General features: G+C 37.8%; 1 protein-coding gene and 4 non-coding genes across 5 annotated transcripts in view; 4 read left to right on the forward strand and 1 right to left on the reverse strand.

Annotated features, from left to right (window-relative positions):
* Dnajc5b (DnaJ heat shock protein family (Hsp40) member C5 beta) overlaps positions 1-6227 on the forward strand; it is a 207129-nt gene extending 200902 nt beyond the window's left edge. The window contains exon 6 of the mRNA XM_027932906.2: positions 5154-6227. Within this exon, the coding sequence (XP_027788707.1) occupies positions 5154-5248 (95 nt within the window). The 3' untranslated portion in view covers positions 5249-6227. The remainder of the gene's footprint in view (positions 1-5153) is intronic.
* Positions 6228-19661: 13434 nt separating this feature from the next.
* Trnar-acg (transfer RNA arginine (anticodon ACG)) lies at positions 19662-19734 on the reverse strand. Its single transcript has one exon. It is a non-coding gene; the product is annotated as a tRNA-Arg (tRNA).
* Positions 19735-20091: 357 nt separating this feature from the next.
* Trnay-gua (transfer RNA tyrosine (anticodon GUA)) lies at positions 20092-20184 on the forward strand. The gene is made up of 2 exons: positions 20092-20128; positions 20149-20184. It is a non-coding gene; the product is annotated as a tRNA-Tyr (tRNA).
* Positions 20185-20678: 494 nt separating this feature from the next.
* Trnay-gua (transfer RNA tyrosine (anticodon GUA)) lies at positions 20679-20768 on the forward strand. Its single transcript is given in 2 exon segments — positions 20679-20715; positions 20733-20768. It is a non-coding gene; the product is annotated as a tRNA-Tyr (tRNA).
* Positions 20769-20906: 138 nt separating this feature from the next.
* Trnaa-agc (transfer RNA alanine (anticodon AGC)) lies at positions 20907-20979 on the forward strand. Its single transcript has one exon. It is a non-coding gene; the product is annotated as a tRNA-Ala (tRNA).
* Positions 20980-23294: the final 2315 nt, after the last annotated feature.

Raw genomic sequence — 23294 nt, forward strand, 5'->3', positions numbered from 1 at the left:
GAACAAAACTAACAGTAATCACTGGCAACTTTCTTCTGAGCCTTACTAGACTACCCATAAAGAAGAAAAAGTAGGGGTTTATTAGAAAAACACATTTCTGATTTCAATTCATTGGCCAATCACCTCAAATTTTACTTTTAAGAAGATGTTATAGGATCTTATAAATATATTTTTAATTTATAAAAATCCAAATTTGAAATATCAAATCCTTTTTATCTGTTGACTTATAAAACACATTAGAAACATTAGAAATGTTTTTCACCTACCTTGAGATAATTATAAAATTAGACTGTTTTCTAAGGCTTTTTTCCTGTGTGCATATTTCAATCATATCTACTCCTTGACCCTGGCTAAAGGCGAGGATACTCTTAATAGAATAACATGGCAAAAGTCTCTGTTCAGGAGAGAGTGGTATAGGGTGAAATTTGGTAGAAGAGAGGATATATCTTGGTTATTTTATTTCTTTCAACTATGTCAAAGGATATAACCCAGCTTCTACCTTTAAGAAATAAAGGAAACAAAGTTCAAACAGTGCATCTCCAATAATCAACTAGAGAACCTATAAATGATTACATCTCTTTCTCAAAATAAAAAATATACTCCCAGTGAGATCCTAGGAACATAGGAAGATTATATTGCTCCTATGCATTAATCAAAGTCAAATGGAAGAGAGAGTGTGTCTTTGGCAGGGTGAAGGAGAACACTTCTTTTTTTTTTTTTTTTTTCATCTTTGAAAAGTTAAAACCTGAAAGGTAAAAAGTAGTAGATACTAGGTTATGTCCCTTACTTTCATGATCCCAAATTAGAAGCTTCACATTGTGAAATTTTGATTGGCATATTTAAAACAATTTCATTTAGCCTCTATAGTCCTCAGGTTTCTGAAGGTCACAGTGAAATCAGAACCCCACTAGCTAAGAGGATTTTCGAGACCATCTCCAAATAGAGCCATGAATGTATGTGTGACAATGTAACAAGGTATCAAAACAAAAGCCTAAAGTACACCAGTCATTTCTGAACATCCTGGAAAAGCAAATAAAAAATACAGGAGCTAAATTGATTTTGTTTCTTCTAAGCTGAAGCCAATTAAATTATATCCAACCAAAACTTCCAGCTAAATCCCAAAAAAAGTTCTTGGGGAGTCATGATTTTTCTTCTTTCTTTTCTTTTCTTTTTTAAGGAGAGGAAAGGGAATAAAGTATCTAAAAAAGAAGTAGATCTTATGGTATTGACCTTGGATCTAAAAATGTATGATTCAGTGCACAGAAAAATATGTTGGTTGCTTAACTGTTCTTGCCACTCACCTGGATAAAACCCAAATAAATTCACAACCACTGTGAAGAAGAAGCCATATGGCTCTTGCTCTTGGCCAAGATATTGATTCATTTATTATACTGGCTGTTCAGTATTCAGCACATCTGACTGCTCAGGAAAAGGGTACCAAGGAAGAAATAAATTCACCCTTCCTCTTTTTGCCCTCTTCCTCCACTCAGCTTCCTTCCCACAATCAAGAAGAACAATTTCGAAAATAATGCATGAAAAATAATGCCAGAAATTTGTGCATCTTTACATGAAAATGTTAAGCAAGCATCAAGGCCCCAGGCGAGAGCAGTAAGACAGTGAATCAGCTCATCAAAATGGTCCCCAACAAAGCAAAGCGGACCTAAGCTTTCTTGATTTTTGGCTGCCAAAGTTGAGTAATTTACCAGCCTGGTTTATAGAGATAAACTTTCAACAGCAAAAATTTTGAGAACTTAACATTTTCTTGATAGTATGTTAGGGGCTAGGAAAAAGAAAGACTTGGTTCCTATTACCTTTAATCTTACAATCTAGCAATAATACTTTGGTTCTACTCACATATTTACTATTATCTTTTTTATTTTTGTATTAGTGCATTATAGTTTTACATAATTTCAGGGTTCATTTTGATATAGCATAGTTTCTCCATGTCAATTCCCAGTACATTTCCTTTCCCTCTCTTCCTCCCTCTTCTGATTCCCTTTTTCTACCCTGCTGGTCTTACCTCTATTTATTTTTTAAATTTATGCATTATTGTTATGTATAAAATTGGAATGCATTGAGATATACTCATAGATGCACATGAAATAATTTTGTCAACTTAATTCCCTGGTTCTTCCTTTTTCCCTCCCCTCCTCTTAGGTCCCCTGCTTCTACACTACTGATCTCCCTTCTATTTTCATAAGATCCCCATTTAAAATTCCTATTTTCTTTAAGCTTCCACATATCAGAAAAGACATTTGACCCTTAACTTTCTCAGTCTGGCTTATTTCACTTAGCTTGATATTCTCCAGTTCCATCCATTTACCAGCAAATGACATAATGCCATTCTTCTTTACAGCTTAATAGAATTCTGTTGCCTCGATATACCACTTTTCTTTATCTGTTTCTCAATTGACAGGCACCTAGGCTGATTCCATAACTTGGCTATTGTGAATTGTGCTACTATAAACATTGGTATGCACATGGCACTGTAGTGTGATGATTTTAGATCTTTTGGATAAATACAAAGGAGTAGGATAGCTGGGTCATATGGTGGTTCCACTCCTCATTTTTTTTTTTTTAATTTTTTATTGTTGGCTGTTCAAAACATTACATAGTTCTTGATATATCATATTTCACAATTTGATTCAAGTGGGTTATGAGCTCCCATTTTTACCCCATATACAGATTGCAGAATCACATCAGTTACACATCCATTGATTTACATATTGCCCTACTAGTGTCTGTTGTATTCTGCTGCCTTTCCTATCCTCTACTATCCCCCCCCCTCCCCTCCCCTCCCCTCTTCTCTCTCTGCCCCCTCTACTGACATTCGTTTGTCCCCCTTGTATTATTTGAGGAATGTCCACACTCTTTTTCAAAGTTGTTGTCCTAGTTTGTATTCCTACCAACAATGAATGAGTGTACCTTTTCCCCCACATCCTCATCAGCATTTATTGGTGATTGCCATTGTGACTTGAGTAAGATGAAATTTTAGTGTAGTCTGGATTTTTGCATCTCCTTGATTGCTAAGAGTGTTGAACACTTTTTCATATATTTGTTGTCCATTTGTATTTGTCTTTTTTGAGAAATGTCTATTTAGTTCATTTGCCCATGGGTTATTTGGGGGAGTTTTTTAGGTTTTTGTTTGTTTGTTTTCTTCATATATTCTGGATACTAATTTCCTATAGGAAGAATGGCTAGTAATAATCTCTCAATAGGCTCTCTCTTCACATTCTTCATTGTTTCCTTGGTGGTGCAAAAGCTTTTTTTTTTTTTTTTTTTAAAGAATTGTTTTTTAAGTTGTTGATGGACCTTTATTTTATTTATTTATATGTGGTGCTGAGATTTGAACCCAGGGCCTCACACATGCCAGGCAAATGTTCTGCTGCTGATCCACAACCCCAGCCTTGCAAAAGCTTTTTAATTTGAAGTCATTTCACTTATTGATATTTAGTTTTATTTCTTGAGCTTTAGGAGTCTTATTAAGTAATCAGTGCTTGTGCCAGTATGTTGGAGTATCACCCTATTGTGTGTGTGTGTGTGTGTGTGTGTGTGTGTGGTTTTTTGCTAATCATTCCTTTTTACAGCAGAAATCTTCCATCAGATAACATTTCCTTTCTGCCTGTTATATGTTTAAATTTGGTCTTCTGGTGGCAAATTTTCTGTTTTTATTGTCTGGATATACATTTATTTCATGCTTTAATAAAAAAAAAGAACTTAGAGAGTTAATCAACAAAATAAAGTTGACAGAGTTCTTCTTTTGACATACTGTAGATGTAATTACATAGTATCATACTTCCTATTGAGACTGATTTTGAAACCACTGTCTCTGATGATCTTCATTAGAACTAAGATGTTCTAAATATGGGCTTCTCTTTAATTTCTGTTGAATCTGTGGATTGGTGTATCATCAGTTCTAGAAAATTCTCAGTCATAAAATCCTCAAATACTGCCTTTCCTCTTTTTTCCTCCCTTTGGAAGTTGCATTAGATATGTTAGATTTTATCACCCTATTCATTTCTTTTGCCATCTTTCATGTTTTCCCAGATAATCTCCTTATATCTGTATTGTACTACATTAATATTCTCTTCAGAAGAATGGTAGAGTAAAGGAAGGGGGGGGGACCGGGGGAGGGAGGAAAAGAGGTGCTAGGGAATGAAACTGACCAAATCATAGTGTTACATTTTATGCATATATGAATATGTAACAATGAATGACACTATTATGTATAATTTTAATATACCAATATAAAGAAAAATTGTCACTCAGTGTGCATTCTGTGTGTAATTTTCCCTTCCCTCTTATCTCTTTGTTTTTACTATGAAATTACATTTCTTGCAATGTTATAGGGATTCTTTAGAACTATGTTGAATGTGAAGTCATTCACTTCTGCTAGGTGCCTGGGAGTAGTCTTGCACTGGACCACTTTAAACGAAATTGTCATCTTGCTTAGAACACACAGGTGATGAAAACTTGATCTGTCAAGTACTCCTTGGCCTGCCATTAAACATTTTAAGAGAAGTTCCTTCAATTCAGTGCCAAAACTCAAGTCTAACAAGTCTCCCTGCAGATTTAAGGGTATCGTGATTTAGAGAAGACATAACCATTTGGGGCACTACCTTTATGTGGAGAACTTCCTATTAGACTCTCCACCTAAACAAGCTCTGGGTTTTGACTCCTATCTCAGAGGGGAATCTGCATGAAATTATGCACTATAAATTTTAGGGGTCATGTGCCACATAAACTAGACTTTTCATACAGATACACACTGTAGTCTTTATGAAGGTGCCCACAGTGCTTTAGAGCGTCCAACCTGCACAACCATATTGGTGGCTCGGGGTCCATCTTCACAAGGTAGTGAAAACTTAAGTTCAAGTTCAGTAGGTTCAGCAAGCCTCTCTCTCTCAAGGGAAAGTTGGGCTTACAGCTTCAGTTTTATAATTCTGAAATTAACAGAACTTGAGCAAGGAATGTACAGTTGTCTCCTCCCTTTTGTAGTGCTTAAAGGGATAGGCATTTTAATAGTAATAATATTTCATGAATTCAATTAGTTTGCTCATTATCATTTCAAGAAAAATACCTACCTCTTGCCCCCCATTAAAGGAACTATAATTTGATAAGCATATTTGTTGCTTTTCTCTGTTTATTTTTAGATGTGGACTTTCCTGTTGTTCTCCAGCCTACAAATGCAAATGAGAAAACACAGCTGATCCGAGAAGGATCTCGAAGTTATTGCACAGACTCTTGATGTTGAGCCTGAGAGTCCAAAACACCTCCTCTTGGTTCACCCATGTCTCCACATGGTTGGGGGAGGTTGAGACATGAAATGCTGTGAACTTTTAGACACTTGTATTTTGTTTTTAGGCTAAGGGAAAATGGTTGCTACATAGTTTTCTCAGTAGGCAGACTTTCTCTTTGAGTAGAATTCCTAATGAAACACATTCAACTTTGATGAATAAAGATCTGAAGACTCATATTATGCTCCTTAAATGCAGTAAGACAGTGGTATTAGACAGTCTATATGAGCCTGTCCCTTAACTGAGCTAGACCTCATATTCACAGACAAAAGTAGGATTAAGTAGATTCCATCTACTTAATCAAATGCAATGTTCATATCTGCCACAAATATCAGCAAAGACAGAAGAATTAAGGGGAATTTTTTTGTATGTGGAGCTCTTTGTTAATATTTGACATGGCTAGAGAAATATTTCAAGAGTCAGGAAGAGATGATTAAATTCTAAAAGACAAATCACATTATTTTAGAATACATTTTTTGGAAGGTTAAAAATGAACATTTATTGAAAACCAACAAGTAAAACCAGGAAGAAACAGATTTTGTGTGTACCTTTAGGTTGACTTTAAAAACAAAACAAAAAATTCGATCTGTTTGAATCTTATAAATAATCCAGAAAATTTTTCTGAGTCTGAACCGGTACCAGTGTGTTGACCATTTTTCAGTAAAATAATTTTTGTATAACTGGCTCAGTTTAGTTACACTAAGGAAAAGCAACACATGAGGTAATGGGGTAGAATTCTAAATTTATAGTTTAATCAATTTAAAGGTATATCTTCCTCTTTTTTGGTGGAATTAATTATACTGTGCAGAAAATGCTTAGCTTTGTGCGTGTTGGGCAATTTGAACTCAGAAGTTGTCTCTGTATTTTCTTGTTTAATTCTTACATTCATCATGTGATAGAAACTGTGTACTATTTTAAAATAGTTCAGCAACAAACCTTTTTTCTGAGTCTCTTAGTTCTTTATATAATATTACATTTTCAAGATCTTGTTATATTTTTATATAATATTGCATGAAACGCTATCTTTTTTCATTGTTTAATACTCCCCTCAGCACCAAATTATGGTCAATTGCTGTTAAATATATGTTGTAATGAAAATTAGTGTTATAGCTCTGATAGTTCTGAAATCATTAAATCTCTGCCCAAACTCTTGAGTTATGGAATTTTTTTTCATACAGAATTAAATAGAAAGAATATTGATTTTAAAGTTAAGAAACTTGATTGTAACCTAACACTCCTTAGCCCTGGGACCAAGTAAGGTGAGAATAAGATGATTAATTTCTTTATGACTCTGATTTCATATCTGTACTGGCCACTTTCTGAATTGCTATGAGATCAGATAAAGTAGCTGATGTGAAAGAACTTCTAAAAAGTCAGGCAGCAATTTAACAAACATAAAATTTTACATGAATTTGAATATGTTGATACAGACAAACATAATGCATACAAACTCTCTCACACAATAAGACCTATGAAAATACTCAGTATTAGTAGCCCCAATAACCAGCAAGTGCTTGGAATTCAACAAATGCTACTTTGTGTTTGGAGGAAACAATAGGCAAAATAGCCCAAATTGTAGATACTTTGAGTCACTACATTTCCTTCCTTTCTTCTTCTAAGTAAAGATCTGACTTTATTTTTGAATAGCCAATTACAAAGCTCACCTTCTCGTTTCCTTCCAGACTTCCTTTTTCATCCTCACATGGAATTTTTTAACTTTCACTTTCAACTTGCCCAGGAAGCTGATCCAAATGTTGTTAAGAAGAGAACAGGGCATGAACCAGAATCAGAATCAGATTATGGAATCAAATTCCAGAGGGTTCCGGCCAATATTCTCCACAGAAGGTCGGTTTCTTGTTACAATGATGTGTGCAAACACAAGCACATGAACACCTGTGAAGGAGGAAGTGAATTCCACAGAATTCCCCTCTGCCACAGAGAAACTAGGATGGGTTCTTCATCTGAGGTGGGCCTGCTTAAGCAATTTTTGGGAGTCAGCAGAAGCTGCCATCTGGAATCACCTGTAGTCATTCTGAATCTACAAGCATCTTATCAGAGAAGTGTCAAGGATAGAAGGGATATGCTGACCACGAGCCTCAGCAATGGCCGCACAGAGTCAGACAAAGACACCACTTCAGTGGCTCCTATCTAATCCTGGGCACCGTGCTACCAGAGTAGGAGATTTTATTTAAGGTTTCAAAGTCATCCATTGATTTTCCTGCCATTATACATTAGAATATAATAAAAAGGCATATGCATTTATTTTTATCAAAATGAATATCTTGACTTTTTGGGAACTACATCTATTTCTACATTTCAAATGGTATGTAGGCTAAGACGCATTCAACATGGTCTAGATTGGAATTGGGCTCCCCAAAACTGCACTGCCTGATACTTTCATTAACAGAGAGGGTTCCAATGAAGCCTGCAAATCTCTGAGAGACACAGCAATGGCCCCGAGGATGTAATCAGTGTTCTGATTCCCAGCATCTGTGAATATAACATCATTTATAGCAAAAGAGGCTGGGCAGCTATGATTTTATGGACCATGAGATGGGGAGATTATCCTGCATTATCCAGGCAGGTCCAATGTAATCCCATGAATCCTTAAAAGTGGAGAACTTCTCTTGATTCATGGAGGAAGGAGATGATGGCAGGGAGGTGGTGCAGAAGAATAGAGAGATGAAATTTGAACCTCAGAGAATGATCTGAGAGTCGCTTTGAAGATGGAGGAGAAAGGGAACATGAACCAAGAAACAGGCAGCTCTTGAAGCAAGCATGCTCAAGGAAGCAGGTTCCCCATGGAGCCTCCAGGAATCCTGTGTCAGGCTTCTGGTCTTCTGTATAATTTTAACATAATTTCTGACCTTCTGTATAATTTTAACATAATTTCTTCAACTAACTTGTTTCTTCATTGTCCATATTCAATATTTCATTTTCCAACCCTCGTTCTAAGTCTATTTAACTTCATCTTCTCCTTTGTCCTTTCTCCCTTATTTCTTCTCAGTACATTTTCTTCCCTGTCCTCCCCTTTCCCACGTCTACCTTTCCTCCATCGGACCCTCATTTCTGTTTCTGTCTCCTGGTCTCTTTCTCCCCTTGGTCACCTCTATACCTTGCTTACTGTCTCTTATCTGAACTGGTCTGATGGTGAAGGGAGAGATGTGAAACTAACAAAACACCCTCAGATGAATATCTCCCCACCCAACTCCACATACAGAGTCACAATGCTAATAATCAAAGGGGGGGGGGGCAAATATATTATTCTCACAATTCTCTGAGTATATTGACAAATAATTTAAAGGGACCACATTTGTTATTTGAATGTATTGGCAAGGTTATTTGAATGGATTGAGACATTCATTTTGTTTTGTCGTTAGTTCTTTGGAGACCAAAAGGAATGAAGCCTCTTATTTTGAGTATCATATTAAAAGGTTGTTCTTTGCTACAGGCACCCTTTTGGTTTCAAACCAAGGGTAGCCAGAGACCTGAAAACAACCACCAGACTTATTTTTTTAACCCTTTAACCAACATCTCCCCAACTCCCCAGCTCTGATAACCACCATTCAACTCTCTGCTTCTATGAGTTCAACATTTCAAGATTCCATGTACAAGTAGATCATGTGGTATTTGATCTTCTGTGCCTAGTTTATTTCACTTAGCACAATGGCCTCTCCCACTCAAGCTTCTGTCTGGGAAGTCAGGCCATTAGAAAGGCTGTTAGAAAGTGTTGATGAAATTTGAGGAGAAGTGATCCCATTGTGAGGGTCCTCCAAACTGAGGTGGGTTTGAGAATTCTGGAGGAGTTCCTGGAGTAGCCTAGATTTGTGTCCCCACAGGGGAGAACTTCTACCATGTGGTGGCACTTGGTTGCCCAAGTGACAAAATTAAGCTGTGGTTTCATAGCCCTAATAAAGAGCTGGCTCCTCAAAAATCACATGAGATTAGACAGTCCTCAGCAGCCACCAGGCTGGAGCAAAATGAGCCCTAGAAACTCACTGGAGAATCAATATATGCACCCCTGTAGATTCTCACAGCCCTAGAAATAGGGGGCACTTAGTGCCTAACTGAGAAAATTTCTTGCTCCCCTGTTAAACTGACGCTCTGAGTCAGAGATTAATTTAGAACATATAATTATTTAGAGCATAAAGAGACCATTCTATTTCTATGAATTCAATGTTTTTAGATTTCAAAGTGAAATATCTCTTTCCTCAAATTTCTCTAAGATCTTCCCATGTTTAGAATTGTGACCGCCCTCGTTTCTTGTTCTTCCTCTCTACTTTTTCTCCTTAGCACCTTTTACTAAAATACTTCTCTATTTTGATCATTGTCTGATTCCCACACCAGGAGGGCGAGGATTTTTGCCTGATTTTTGTGCCGGTCACATGGTAGATGGTCAGAGAATATTTGTTAAATAAATAAGCATTTAACCTATACTATAGAAAAAAAGAAACTCCTACCTGCTAGAAATGCAAAAGCTGCTAGCATCTGTCATTTTTACAGAGGCTTAGCTTACTGATTTTTTTTTGCATATTAATATTTTATATGAAATACTCTGAAGAATAGGAAGATGGAGGAGAGTCTCATTGTCACTTCACTTCATTTACTTGATTAAAGTTACCTTTTTCAGATATTTCAGCATCCTCAACCCTCATCTAAATTAAGGCAAATGTCCATTTCCAGAACACCACCCTTCTCCAAACAGAGAAAAACTTTTGAGAAACACAAGTCCTCTTTTCCAAAACTACTTTTTTTTCCCAGCCTGCAGTTGTTATTCTTTGCCTCCTGAGCACCTGAATAACTATATTCATCTATATTCACTTCCTGAGAGGTTGTCAACTGCAAATGCCCAGAAATTGAGATCAAATCCTATGTAACCACACTCTGAAGAACAGTTATTGTCACATTATAGATGACAAATTAGTAGTATTTTCCAGAACTACATTTTAGAGTCAGAGTTTATCTTTCCCACAGCACTAAAAACAAACTAGGAAACTAATAAACACCTACCTGTTGGTTAATTGATTAATTCTCAACATATGCTACTTCTGAGAAATGCCTTTCTCCAAAAGGAGATCTAAACCTGCTTAGTGCCAAATGAATGGGTAAGTGTGACACCACTTTCTAGAATTGTCATGCTGTTCCAGGGCTGTCCCCAAGAAGCCAAATTAAATTCCTAGAATCAAATCAGCAGTTATAGGACATCTGTTAACACATCCTGCTCACTGCTGGGCTGCCAACTGAGCTTTCTGATTGCTGAAAATCAGATCATGGGCTTCTGCAATGATGTGTTACTAGGCACACCCTCATTTCCAGGGTCAGGAAAAGAGGTCCTACTCATCGTGAATTTTTCTTTTACTTTTGATATGTTCTGATACCTAAATATCTTCACTTCTGATTTCTTGAGAAGATATTCATCTTCTCAAAGTTTGTATCTACAAATGGTCTATTTGGTCATGCATAATATTAGCTAGTTTTCAAACTGGCATTTTCAGGAACATTATAATTTTAGAAAAAATATTTTAGAGATAACCTAGGAGCTTTGGGGAAGATAACCTAGGAGCTTTTGGGTACTTTTCATGAGGGCACTGATCACATCAATGGACTAATTTATTGATGAGGTCATTATTAAAAGGACTACTGGGAGGTGGTGGAAACTGTAGGAGATGGGACCTACTTGAAAGAAGTAGATCATTATAGGCATGCCCTGAGTGGGTATATGTTGCCCCCAGCCCCTTCACCCCACCCCTACTTTCTGGCTGCCGTGAAGTGAGCAGTTTTCCCCCACCATGCCCTTCTGTCATAATGCTTTGTTTGGCCTCAAACCCAAAGTAATGGAACAAATCAACCAGGGACTAAAATCTCTAAAACTGTGAACCAAAATAAATCCTTCCTCCTCTAAGTTGTTTTCTCAGTTTTTTTTTTTTTTTTTTTTTTTTGTCACAACAATAAAAAATCTGACTAAAACAACATGGAAATTATTCTTTTTAATTAATGTGTAGCGTGATAGGCAATAAAATTTTTAGCTTTCAAAATCCAAAAAACATACATGTTATTTTGAGTTAGAGGATAAAGTTTTAATGGTAAATAAAATTATCCTTTTTACTGTTTATCTCCTGCCTTTCTTAGCTTGCTCGCTCGCTTACCTCTTTCTACGGCATTCTATCCTTCAAAATAAAGGGTATGAGAGTGTTGGCTTAGGATCATAGATGCATTTATTTGCTATTTTAAAAAGATGACTCACTCATTCATAAGTTTAAAACAAATATTCTGAATGAACAATAGCCAATAGGCATAGTGTTTAATACCTGAGTCTAACAGCTTTGTATTGATTAACGTAATACTCCTAAAAATCTATAAAAGACAAGTACTCTCACCATCTTCAGTTCCTATATTTCAGACTAAGAAACTAAAACAGAAATTAAGTTACTTGGCCCATTTCATTGACTGCCCTTTGTAGTTCAAGGAGAGTGAAGACTAGGGAATTTCCGTTACTTTATTTCCAATGACTTCCTCAAGAGCAAATCAGCAGATGTCTTCCTCTTCCTTTTCTTCACCTCGTCCTCCTTCCTCACTCTCTGAAGCACCTCCTTACTTGGAAAGTCTTTGCTGTCTTTATAGAAAGGTCTTTGCCACTTTCTCTTGTCTGACCAACCTATAGCTGCAACAACAATCAAGTGGGTGAAAATTTGGATTGTTTAATTTTGCAAGTGATTTTAGAGTGGTTGATATTCATAAATAATTATGGGATAGAGGTGTGGCTCAGCTCTAGAGCACATGGCTCCAGATGTCCAAGGCCCTGGGTTCCATGCCCAGAACAAAAGTAAATAGATAGGTAACAGGAAATAAAATACATAATTATGATTTTTAAAATTCTATTAAACAGAGTTCTGACCATAATTTTCTAGGATGTTTAGATGGTGCTAAGAAAGCCTTTAAACATATTTTAAAAGAGGCAACACATGGTACTTACTATGAGCCAGGCCCTACTTTAACGGTCTCATGTGATCTTCATAGCAACCCTCTGAGATCAATACTATCACTATTTCCCATTTTATAGATGAGAAAAATTGGGGAGCACAGAGCCATTAATTAACCCATATGTTAATAATAGGAAAGCCAGCATTCGAACTTCTGTAGTTAGGCTCCAAAGTCTTAATCTGCTTAATTACTATGCCACCCTGGTGCCCTAAGTCACACTTGAATTCTGTGAAGTCAGACACAACTGCTTATTTAATGTGAAAATAATATCCACATTCAATATATTATAACTAGTACCTCCCCCCACTTGAAGTGAATACCATAGGTCTATAAATCCAAGTTAATATAATCTATTATTCAGAGTCCACAAAATTGGGATGACAACATTGCTATTATATATAAAAATAAGGTTTTTATTATATATAAAAATAAGGTTTTTCAGTACCTCTCAACAATAAGATATAAAATCTTTTCATGATTTAAATGTTATCTGTTCATAATAAAAGTGAAATTATATCTAATTTCTCCATTGTACAAAATAAGGTACAAATTGTGAAGCTTCCATTAGTAAAAATATAGCATTCATCTCTCATATTACTAAATTAGCATTCTTTTATTATTTCTTCATAGTACAAAGGAAATAGAGCTTGGCAAATTTCAACATTTTCCTAAGGAACGAAATACTATTTGCTGCCCTTTAAAGAATGTGTGCATGTATGTATGTGTTTGTATTTGTGTGCATGTGTTTCCTGTGTGTGTGTACACATATGTATATATTCCATAGCAATTTATTTTGCTTCTGGTATCAGTTTGCCATTGTGAGAAGCATGATCCCCTCCACATGCTGAATCTATTATGCTTTCTTTTTTCTTTGGCCCTTACCTCTTTGGAACCTAACATATACATTAATTATTGTTATTTATTGTCTGTCTGCCTCTCCAGAATGTATGCTCCATCAGGACAGGCTTGTATGTCTGCCTTGATTATTGCTATATCCCAAGCTCTAGAAGAAACACTGATGCCTAGCACACATCAAGTGTTAAATTAATATTTGTTAAAGGAATAAATGCTTCTGAAGAAAATCTCCCTTCAAAATTCTCCTCCCATCCCTAATCAGACATTTGGGGAAAATCTAATAAGCAAAAATGTTAGTCTCACTTTACCTGAGTGAAAGACTGTGAGATTGCAGGGTCTTTTGGGGCCCTAGGAATTGGATGGATGGGTCTCACCGTCTCCCTGTAATACAAGTGTCTCCTATTAATCTTCTTAAAGAGGGAGGGGGATGGGGATTGGTTTCATTAAAATATTTTGATATGGTAATCTGGTATAGAATTCAGGATTTAGTTTGGCTAATAATACAGTCAACGCTCATCATTCAGATTTCATGTTTGTGGATGTGCTTATGTAAGACAAAACAAACTTCCTTCTCTGGGGGAAGAATAACTTCCTTCTATTCTCAGGTTCTATGTCTGGGCCTGAGAATTAAATTAACATAAAACAGTAACAAGAGAATTGCATACAAGTTTTATTTAATATTTTCATGTACATGGGCATATTCATAAAAAAGATGAAGACTTAAAAAAGACATTAGGCCCAAGGGCTGGGGCTGTAGCTCAGTGGCAGAGCACTTGCCTAGCATGTGTCTTCACTGGGTTCAATCCTTAGCACCACATAAGCATAAACATATAAAATAAAGGCATTTTTATCCATCTATAACTACAAAAAAATTTTAAAAAGAAGATATTAGTGTCAAAAGCTTACATGCATTTGTAAATAAAGAATGATAAATTATGGAGAGGTGACAAGACAAAAAGGTGTGGGCTAGGGTCAGTAATTGTGGAGTGTGACTAGAAAATATATGGGGGAAACTATTGGAAAATGAGGCTTAGTTTCGTAGATTCAGATCCACTTTGGTACAACTCGCAGTCTCCAATGATGAGAATGTTCTTTCCTTCCTGGTACAGTGAGGGCATCTTTCTTATGTGAAATTTTATGACCTGACTTTAGGTAGAAAGTGTTTCTGTTGTTTCTCAGGTGCTTCAGCTCAAAGTAGACACCATGTCAAAGTCGCATTCTTTGGTGTGGTGTATTCTGAACTCCTTTACCTACCCACTAAAATTTATTTGTAGATCTGAAACCAATATGGCACTTTCTTCTTCATGACATGATCTGTGAGCCACCCAGTGTACATGTCCCCAGATGAGTTTGAACAAGGCAATCCTTTGCTTTCTTGCTTCAGATCTCTTATTGTAAATTCTTTACATGGTCTATGTAGTGCCTTGTGTTTTGCATTTTTGTGTGTTTTGTTGATTTTGTTTTCTAAAATGGCACCAAGCATTGTGCTGAAGTACTGTCGGTCGAATGCTCCTATGCACTGGAGGTTGTGATGCAAGAGGCCTTATGAAGAAACATGTACATCAGTCAGATTAGCTTCCTTCAGGCAGTGCTGTTGGCAAGGAGCTCAAGATTAACAAATTAGCAACGTATACATTAAATTAGGCGTCCTCAAACAGAAACACACAGAAAACAAAGTTATACATTGACTGATTGATGAAAATGTAACCAGAGGCTTAAAGAAAACTAACCCTGTATTTCTCCTGGAAGCAATGAGTTAGCACCCACTAAATCACTGTTTGCAGTGACTGTATAGAACCTAACTCTGTGAGTAACTGGAAGCAGTTGATTTACCCTAGAATTCCACAGAATGGTTCCCTTTCTGATCTTGGAAACATTCTCTGAATGTCTCCTTTTTGGGGACAGTACATATATAGAGAAAGCCATGGATGTGCAATATCCAAATATGAGCTCAGTCCTACTTCCCCAAGATTTGTGATAATTCTTAACAAATTATTTAACCTTTCTGGGTAGAGTTTCCTGATCTGTAGAATGGTTTCCTCCACTGATAGGAAGAACTATCAAGCTCTTTAGTGTGCATATGTGTAAGATACTTTTTCAAGTGGAACACCATTTTGTATCTTCAGATATCATGGAGAACTGTTGCTAAAAAATTGTATGGATTTGACTTTTGGGTTTTAGAGGTGATAAATAGCATACCTGTAAATAAAAGGAACACTTTGCTAATTCCAGAATGTCTTGGGTATTATCTGACCTGGCATCAGAAGCTGCCTCTCAACATCATTCCTCCCAAAGTCATTGGTCCAGTTTTCCTAACCTAAGTGTCCAAATGGGGACCTGTTAAAGCCACCTAATGACCCTATTTTAACTTAAGTACCTCTTTAAATGCTCTGTCTCCAAACACAGTCACAATCTGAGGTACCAGAGGTTAAATCTATGGTAAATGAATATGGTGATGAATTTGTGTGTGTATGTGTGTGTGTGTAAAAGGAACTGACATATTTCATAACATGTGCCCATAATTTCTCAGAAGTGTACCACATTGCAATTTATTTTACATTTAGGCAATATTTAAAATTTTTTTTTTTGTATTAGAAGTTCCCAAGAATCTTTCCGAGAAAAGTAACTTATGATCTTTTAAAATCACATTTGCTATTGTAAAAGAATCCATTTCTTCTTAAAAGATATCTTCCTGGAGCTCTCTGATCTATGTATGCATGCACATGTACACACACACACACACACACACACACACACACACACACACATGTCTTGATTATTTCCTTAACATCCTTGTTATACTCATGAGAATTCGCTACTATAATGAAACTCCTCAGGCAGAAAAGTTGATAAAGATTAAGCACAGTTTTGGAGGCTGACAGTCCAAACAGCATGATATAGTCTCTGGCAATGGCAACCATGGCAAATGACACAATAATTGTGATTTTGGAGGAAGGATCACATCCCTCAACAAGAAGTCAGAGAAAGAAAGGTGTCCTATGATTCCTTCCAAGGGCATGCCTCAGGACCTAAGGACCTCCCACTAGGCACCACCACTTACAGGTCTCACTCCTATCTCCCAGCACCACCCACCACCCTGCCTGATGACCAAACCTCAAACGCATGAATCTTTAGGGGGACAAAAACATTCAAACTGTAGCACTGTCAACCTGAGACCCTGAGTTTGTTTCCTTTTGTCTTAAGTCATGTGTACTATTATTTCTTAGATTTTCCTTTGTTTTGCCAAAGTACATCTGTGGAAGATACAGAAGTGCACTGTTAGACCACCTTTCAGGAAAGGACTAACTGCCCAGCTGCAAGGAGCACAGCTAAGTGACAGTCTACAGGATCCCCCGGTGGTAATCAGTCTCTGGTCAATGCCTGAGCAAGGCAGTGATACAAGGGCCCAATCATTTCTGCCCAACTCAGAACTCCTTTAAAGAGAAATCTTTGCTTTGGAGCTATCAACGGGGCTAGTAGAAACTGTCAGGTCAGCATCAGTGTCCTATGGGTACTCCTACTCAACTTGTATCCTTTCCTTTTCCACTCACACATGTTACTCCCCAGGAAAAAATTTGCTAATTCTGCCTCAGCTTCATCATCTTGAAGAACCCATTCAGCATGACATCCTCAAATAATGTGTTGTTTAAATTATTATTTATTTCAGAAAGAATCATATAATTTAAATTTTAGAGACCTTGCGAGTATTAAGTATCTGTTCTAAAATGTGATTGCTACCTACTGGGTAGGCAATTCAAGGTTCTAAATTATTTCCCCACAGAACTCTACTGTCCTCTAAATCCAAGAAGTCTGATCATAATCTAGTTCTTATTCTTTGTAGCTAGTCTGGTTTTTCCGTTGTTCTATTGTGCCTCCATCTATGAAAACTTAGGGTTTCACCTTCATTCTTCAAGGTTTTAAATTTTACAAGGCTGTGTCAAGGAACATTTGTTTTTTATCCATCCTGTTTGGGTGGCCCTTTTGAATAGATGAACAATGTCTTTCTTTCATTCCTTTCCCCTGCATTGTTTCCTTCTCTTCCTGGAACTTAATATGTAGCTATTGTGTCTTTTATGTTCCTATTTTTATATATATATTTTTTTGCTTTCTATGGTCTGGTGTCTTATGAGATATTTTCCATTTTATCTTCCCTATCTTCATATTTGGTCTTTAGCCATTTCTGATATGTTATTTTTCACCTTAGCCATTGCACTTTAAGTTTTCAAGAACTCTATTATTCTCTAGTGGCTCCTTTTAATATCACCGTGTTCTGGTTTTCATTGTTGCAATACCCTTTGGCTGTCTCTGAGGATATCCATTAGCATTAAAAAACATAGTTCTGTTCTATTCCTCACATTATCTGTTTCCTCCTGGGTCATTTACTTAATTTGTTCATCTTGAACTTTCTTTTTTTAAGCTGTTGTTTCCTCTCAATTGTCTGGTAAACATATTTTCATATTTATGAATGAACAACTACAATGATTCATATCATAGAATGGCTGGGTCTTGGGGGACATGCAGGCTTTTTCATTTATGGTGCATTGTGGGAGAACAGTCATCTGAACCAAGATACCCCAAACTACCAACTCAAGAAGAGACTCATTCTAAGAGTGGGATGGGGTGGCATTCTTTTCTTTCCATGTATATTATTAGGATTTGCTCTGCCTCTCTTCCCAACCTACACCCATCCATGATCTCTCCAAGAAAATCTACTCTGCTTAAGCAGCTCTTCAGGCTGCTCCACCAAAGGACAAATTCAGCAACAGTTGCACAAAGTTGTGGACAACTGACCTCTTCACTGTTCTGTGCCTGAAGTCTCTTGGGAACTCTACTGAAAGAATGCTTTTGTTTCTGTTAGCTTACAAAATGTGCATTTTGAACTATAGTTTTCTCTATCTCTATTCCAAGCTATATCCATATAGTCTCATTTGCTTTCAAATGCCTTCCTCCTCAAATATGCCAAACAAGACATGCTATTCTGCCCCTTGAATACAGGGAATGAAGATCTAAATGAGGCCAGAACAATGGAAATTTTTGCAGTGAAGCCTAAAAAAAAGAAGGGAGTCTCAGGGTTATAGACTAAGAAAAGCTCAGGAACTTTTAAGGGAACTTTTTTCAACATGATATTAGAGCAACATAGACAAGAGCTGAGGGGCACCGAGAGAAGCCTTTAAGAAGGCCAAGGTATATTTCATTCTAGGTTTCCTGGAGAAATACCCTTGAATCATTATAATAAATGCTTCTCTTGCTTACACTAGCTCTGTGTGAATTTTTGCTACAAGTAAAAGAGCCAGAAATCATGCATGTCTTGAAATCTGTTACTTAGGCTGGCTGTAGTAAAAGGGGACATACCAAGGGTGATGGTTTCTACCATCCTGCAATGATGGCCATGACTATGACCTCTGCAGATAATTAATGCTTTGCTTGCCACCATAATAAAATGGGAAAAGGTAGGAATAAGACAGAGGCTTTTTCCTCTTTACCTAATTTATTTGCTTCTGTCCATGAACGTTAAGGGAGGAGTACAATGTATGTCCCCCAAATCCCACAGAAGTAATTTTTTTAAACTCTAGAAACACAATGTAACTTTAAAGATACATCAGCTTGTTACATGCAAAAATAGAAATTACGTTCAGTAGGAAACAAAAATTAAAACCACCATCATTTTACCCAAATTGTCTATACTTGTCCTTCTCCCTTCAATTTTAGCTTCTTTGGACCAAGTTTAAGCAACCTTAGGGAAATTACATTCCCACTTTATAAAATTAATTGCTTTCTTTTTCCTAACTTCATATTATTCTTCGCATACTTCACATACTTTTATTTTGGGGGAACCGATATCTTATCAGGAGACTTAACCAAACAGTTGCAGACCCTCTTTTACAAATAAGATTAAAATAAGAATTTCAATACAGAAACTCAATTTGCTCAAACCAACATCATGCTTCCTTAGTTAAAAGAACCATCTCTGGAAGGTTTTTATGTAGGGCTAACAGGTAGAGACCGCAGAATATCACAGAATAGCCACGAGCCACTAACAATTTACTAACCCTCTTTGACTATGACTACAAAACCAGGCCAATGTAACGGGATCTCAGGCCTATCTGGGAGGGAATATCTTTGTGAAAATTAAACGTAAGAACAGGATCAAAAAGACATTTTAAGTACCCTTAACTTTCCCGCCCTTCCTCTTCCTGCAGAGTCAGGGGAGCGAGGCCTTCTTTGGTGGCTCTGTGATTGTGATGTCTTAAAATAATTTACAAAAGCCGAGAATCTGAGCTGCGTCCCGTGCAGCGCTGGGACTTCAACCAGCTCTGCTTGGGGCAGTCGGTTTCCAGACGTCCGAGCGCACCCAGCCAGCCTCCCCCGGGGCACTGGAAACCACCAGAGCAGCGGCGGCCACAGTGAGCCACGGCTCTCTGGCCTCCAAGTGTGGCTTACATTATTGCAGTGATCTAACTACTTGGTTTGGGAAACTCAGGGGGAAGTAACGACTTTTGGTTTTAAAAGTGGAAGTATCAAAAGGCACGAGCCAGGTAGGAGTCGAACCTACAATCTTCTGATCCGTAGTCAGACGCGTTATCCATTGCGCCACTGGCCCTCCACACTAAGCCCTAGGGGGGCCTTCAGATTGACACCTTGTAAGGCGGGACCTGACTCCACCAGAGGGGAAACATAGGCTAGCAAAGGAAGGCTGCAACAGACAGGCAGCGGAGTCGCAGAGTCTAGGCACAGGACTCGGGTTAGGGTCCTTCCCAGGGTCACAGGCTTGCGAGGTAGAGAGCGGGACCGAGAGAAACCGGGCGAGACTGTCTTCTTGCGCATGCGTATAACCTCACACCGGCTTGTACTTCGTTCCTTGCTCTTCGAAATGCGCATGCTCAAACCCTCAGCCAACCACGAGAGCGTTCTGACTCCTAAGTGTTGAATCTCAGGGGGCGCGCCCTATCCTCTTGTCCCTTCGATAGCTCAGCTGGTAGAGCGGAGGACTGTAGCTGGTTCCCTAGCAAGAGAGATCCTTAGGTCGCTGGTTCGATTCCGGCTCGAAGGAGACGGGTGTTTTTTGTTTTTTGTTTTCCTCCCCGGCTTCCTATGACTTACAAGCCCTTTCTTTTCAGGATGTGCCCCTCAGTCAATCATAGCATCCCAAAGAACAGTTTGGCGGCTCGGCACTTTGGCACCATCGTGGGTCTGTGACATCCCACGTGTGAAACCTTTTGCGATCCCAGAGCGAGGACATGCTCGGGCCAGTTAGTTCCAAAGTGCGGCTGTTTGTGTTTGTTCCTTAAGCTTCTCTGGCGTTTCCCGAGTTATTAAAAACAAAGCAAAACAAAAAAAACCGGGAGAGAACGCGGCCAAGCCGGTCCCAGGCAGAAGTGCCTCTTCCTAAACCCGGGGCAGCGTCTGCTCCGGCTGCCCTGAGGAGGTGGGAAGAGCCGTCTCGTACTCCCGGGCCCTGGGAACCAGGAGAGCAGGGCACACCACACGGAGTCTAGAAAGTGAGGCGACGCTATGGGAACAAGACGGGAGAAGAGCCGTCCGCTCCCTTCGATAGCTCAGCTGGTAGAGCGGAGGACTGTAGGTTGCATTTCCGTAGCCATCCTTAGGTCGCTGGTTCGACTCCGGCTCGAAGGAAGGGCGGTTTACTTTTGTCACTTTGGTTTCAGTTACTAGACAAGATCAAAAGTGGTTTAAAAAAAAAAAAAATTATCTTCACTTCTCCCTGCTCTGTCCCTCCTCTAGAGGAACAGATAACCAGCCGTGCCCAGCGGTGGGGGATTAGCTCAAATGGTAGAGCGCTCGCTTAGCATGCGAGAGGTAGCGGGATCGATGCCCGCATCCTCCAGTTTTCTTCCTGGCTTCACTCGGTAGTTTTTCGTTCAGTTCGCTCTCAATCTGAACCTAAGCAGAAAGTCAGACCTTAGGCAAGAGAAAGGTAAAGTAAAGCTTGAGGTTATGGCTCGCTAAAACACCCCATCGAGGGTCGATGGGTGTTGGCAGTTTCTTTAGGAAGTTTCTTAAAAAATCAGATCCATTTTCTTTGGGAAATTAACGAAGTTGGCTGTCTTTCTTTCAAATTGCCTTTATATATCTATTGCTGCTCCGGATCCTGTGTGATTTGGGTTTGATATCTGCACTGCCGGGATTTAGGGGAAACTAGCAGGAAATAGAGAACTTGGAAAGGGACGCTGACTGCTTGACTCCTCTGTTAGGCAGAGGGGGCAGGGCAGGCTAAGGCAAGGGTAGAACGTGGAGAAGTCAGGGAGTGATGGTTTGCTTTTGGAAGGGGGTTTTAGTGCCGGTGTCCTCTTGGGAAGTAATTGTGGAAAGTTAGTTATCAGCACTGAGAAAGAAGTAACTGGAATAAAAGTTCTGTTTAGGGCTCCCCTTGAGTACAATTTTGTTGAAAAATAGCTAAAGCAACACACAACTTGCTGAAAGATTCAGAGACTGAACAGAATACTTAAGAAGATCTTTCTGGTAATAATTCTTACATATTATTTTCTAGAATAGAGTCACTAAAGAGCTGTTGAAGTCACAACACAAAACATAAATTTCCTAACAAAAAAGAATTATTATTCTTTTTGAGGCTAATAGTGGTAATAAAGAAATGGTCATTCTTCACTCTTGTACATTTTAGAGTCCTGGACAATTTGTATGCTTTTGCTACCAGTGTATATAACCTGCTGTGGTTTGTTGCTTTATCTTTAATTTTCTATTTTCCATTTTTTATCTCATCTTTCAATAATTTTTTAATTGAATGTATGGATCACTTAAAATATATCAGGTTCATGAAAACACATTTACAAAGTAAGAAAGAGAATCCTTTTAACTGTAATTGCCTAAAAGAACAATAAATGGGTAATAAGTCAAAGGAATAGGAAAGAATAGTAACAGGATCTCTGTGGAGGACACACACGTATAACAGGTGATATGGGACAGAACTGAAACCTCTCAGGGTCAGCAGCCCAGGTGGGGAATGGAAATCAGTAAAAAGTTCAAAGATACAAGTCAGGAGACAATAAGCATAGTGGTTAATCCTATCGGCTGTGAAACCTGATGACCTGTCTTGACTTTGCAGTTCCTTACTGCAAGACCTTGGGCAAGCTGCTTGGCATACTGGTTGCTTCAGTTTCCTCATTTGTAAAATAGGGATGATGATAAGGATACTTATTTTTATTAAGATATCATTTATAAAGCTGTTAGTACAGTGTCTGGCCCATAGTAAGTACACAATAAGCATTAGCTGTTATCAGTGTGGAAGAAAGAAAAAAAGGGAGGGGAAGGGGAAGAAGGGAGGGAAGGGACTGGAGGGGAAGGAGGAAGGGAGAAGCATAATCATGAAGTGTCATATTCATGGGGTGTGGAAGCAAACCATGCTTACAGTGAAGGCCTGGAGGAATTATTTTGAGAGTTTTTATTGACGTTTATATAACTACGTGTGGAAGTGCAAGAAAGAGGTGCTTGGCTCCTGTGTGCAAAGACAATAGGAAAAAAAATCATAAAAATACAAAATGATGGTTAAATACATTGTAATATGATCATATAATAAAAATGTATGATTATTTAAATTATATTTATTAAGAATTTGTATGGACATGGAAAATGTTAATAATTGAATTGCTAAACAAAGTATTACAGAGTAATACAAATAATAATAACAATATAAACAAGCATAAATTATCTATAGAAAAGATTGGAAAATGCATACAAATGTTAATAGTGGTGATCTTTTTTCTTCACTAAAAATTTTAAAATATTTTCTAATTTTTCCAAAATACCCATTTACTATTTTAACTGGAAATATAAATGAATATAGTAATAGCTCATATTTGAAATCCTGGTTGCTTCAGTTTCCTCATTTGTAAAATGCAGATGATAATAATTAGGTAATTAACAGCTAATATTTATTCAGCACTTCCTACAATCCAAAGACAGTTCTAGGAACTTTACATGTATTGATGCATTTATTTTTCTCATAAAGAAAACACCAGGCCCAGATGGCTTCAGTAGTGAATTCTACTGAGCATTTAAGGAAGAAATAATATCAATTATACGTAAACTCTTCTAGAAAATTGAAGGAGGAATACTTTCCAACTCATTTCTATGAAGTCAACTTTAGCCTAATAACAAAACCAGGCAAAGACATTACAAGAAAAT

Source organism: Marmota flaviventris, chromosome 15, assembly GCF_047511675.1.
Source record: "Marmota flaviventris isolate mMarFla1 chromosome 15, mMarFla1.hap1, whole genome shotgun sequence".
NCBI classification, from domain to species: Eukaryota; Metazoa; Chordata; class Mammalia; order Rodentia; family Sciuridae; genus Marmota; species Marmota flaviventris.